This window comes from Odontomachus brunneus, unplaced genomic scaffold (assembly GCF_010583005.1).
Source record: "Odontomachus brunneus isolate Ranch 3 - 2012 unplaced genomic scaffold, Obru_v1 Obru_scaffold_267, whole genome shotgun sequence".
In the NCBI taxonomy this organism is placed as follows: domain Eukaryota; kingdom Metazoa; phylum Arthropoda; class Insecta; order Hymenoptera; family Formicidae; genus Odontomachus; species Odontomachus brunneus.
Genome location: NW_022639717.1, coordinates 228892 through 230832, shown reverse-complemented (window position 1 = coordinate 230832; position 1941 = coordinate 228892). Strand labels below are relative to the sequence as shown.

General features: G+C 29.1%; 1 protein-coding gene across 1 annotated transcript; it reads right to left on the bottom strand.

The window, feature by feature from the left end:
* Window positions 1-19: 19 nt before the first annotated feature.
* Window positions 20-1680, bottom strand: LOC116853016. Its single transcript, XM_032833872.1, has 3 exons — window positions 1017-1680; window positions 872-932; window positions 20-759 (listed from the first exon to the last, which is right to left on the bottom strand). The coding sequence occupies exons 1-3, from the start codon at window positions 1224-1226 to the stop codon at window positions 458-460; spliced, it is 573 nt and encodes a 190-aa protein (XP_032689763.1). The 5' UTR covers window positions 1227-1680; the 3' UTR covers window positions 20-457.
* Window positions 1681-1941: the final 261 nt, after the last annotated feature.

The window sequence follows — 1941 nt, the reverse complement described above, 5'->3', positions numbered from 1 at the left end:
CCTATTACCGCTCAGATATAAGAGGTAAACAAGAGCGGCGCAACTCTTATATCCGAACCGCAATAGGATACATATTTCTTTAAATAATTCAGAAACTAAATATCGGATGAAATTTTGCAAGAGAAAAAGTTGTCTCGAAATTAATTCAGTTATACGACCCTTTAAGGACAACAGTTTGTTTTGAATCACCCTGTATATATGTATATATTTATAAGGTCTTAGAATCACATGAAGATCAAATTGAATTTCTCCAGTTAAAATAAAGTTATTATCGCTAATATCACAATTAGAAAAAATTTCTTTTTAATTTTAACTTTAACATTATTGCATACTTATCGCTATAGTTGAACGTTTTTAAGATATTGTAATGTTTTCAGATTTTTAAAGAACTATATCAAAATTTATGTTGAATCAGAAAAAAGACGATACAATAGAAGACAAATATTAGTTACCACACTTACGAATTTGATGAAATATTTTCTTTATCTACATCTCTCTCTTCAACGTCTCTTAATTTGTTAAATAGTGAGAGGACTTTGTATTTAGTTGCGATCTTACGTGATTTTGTACCAGAAGTAGGATGAATATTTAAAAAATATTTCTGGATAAATTCCAAAGTACATGCACAGTTTGTAGGATATTCTATGTTGAAAACATAATAGGCAGACATTAACATTTCTAGAGCTTCATAAAAACAATATGTTCTTTTAATCTGAATTGTTTCTATAAATAAATAAAACATGCAGCGTTCCAAATCATCTGTAACACACATTCAAGCACCATACACATGTAAAAATATAATTAAAATGTTAGATTTGAAAGAGAGAGAGAGAGAGAGAGAGAGAGAGAGAATTATAAAATAATGTATTACCTATGATTACAATACATGGAGAAGCAATAGGTGCTTCAATTTCTCTCATAGTTGTTCCTTCCTATAATATAATAAATTAGATACACTTATAAAATAATATAATAAATTAATAAAAAAAATATATATTCAAATGCTTCAAACTTACAGGATATATTTTAAATAATGTGTGGAAGTCTTCTTTAAAGTGTTGCATAACTATTTTCATTAATAGAAGTTCTTTTAGTTCAGTTGAATCAATAATTTCATTATACTTTTTAAGACGTCCGTAGATGAGTATTTTTTCCTGCTTCTTTAACATTTGTTCTTTCAATATATTTATAGAGTGTCCCATTAGCTCATGGTAATGCCAGAACATATACTTTTTTCGTAAAAGTATTGGCCATGAATTTTTAATGTCTTAAATCGTAGGTGGTTTGTGGACATTATTGAGAAATAATCTTTGTGCAGGGTACGTTACTTGAAGGTAAGAATAAATTTTTTTTGTAGTATCAGGATCGTTTTCTAGAGCATCTTGCAGGACTATTTGTCGTAGAAATTCAGTTTTGGCTTCTATTGTATTATCTGTTTCTGATTCAACATAATTGTCAGGCTGCCAATTACTGCACCCAGCTTTGGCAGATAAAATTTTTCGTTGTTTTTTCAACGGTATATTTAAACTTCGATTTAAAGACCTTTTCATATGTGGCCTATTAAGATAGCAATTTCTATCACGAAGTTTTAAATATAATGTGTAAATTCCATCTCCGAAACATTTACCATCTTCATCCGTATCCTTAAATGTTAGAGGATATTTTTCGATGATTTTTTTAGCTACTATTTTGAATGCTTTTGATGAAATAAAGTTTTGCAAATTCCTCATTTCGGAAATTACACGATTTACAACAGCATGTATTATGTATTTGCTGCGATTTCCTGCTTCTAATTCTTTAATTACTGTTGATTCCAATTTATTCCAAGGTATGCAAAAATGTGTCCAAATTGCTTCATTATCTGATTGCGTTTTGTCTAATACAGTTATTGGTGATAAAGCATGTCGTGTACTTGATGAGGATGAAAAAGTAGAAGCCATG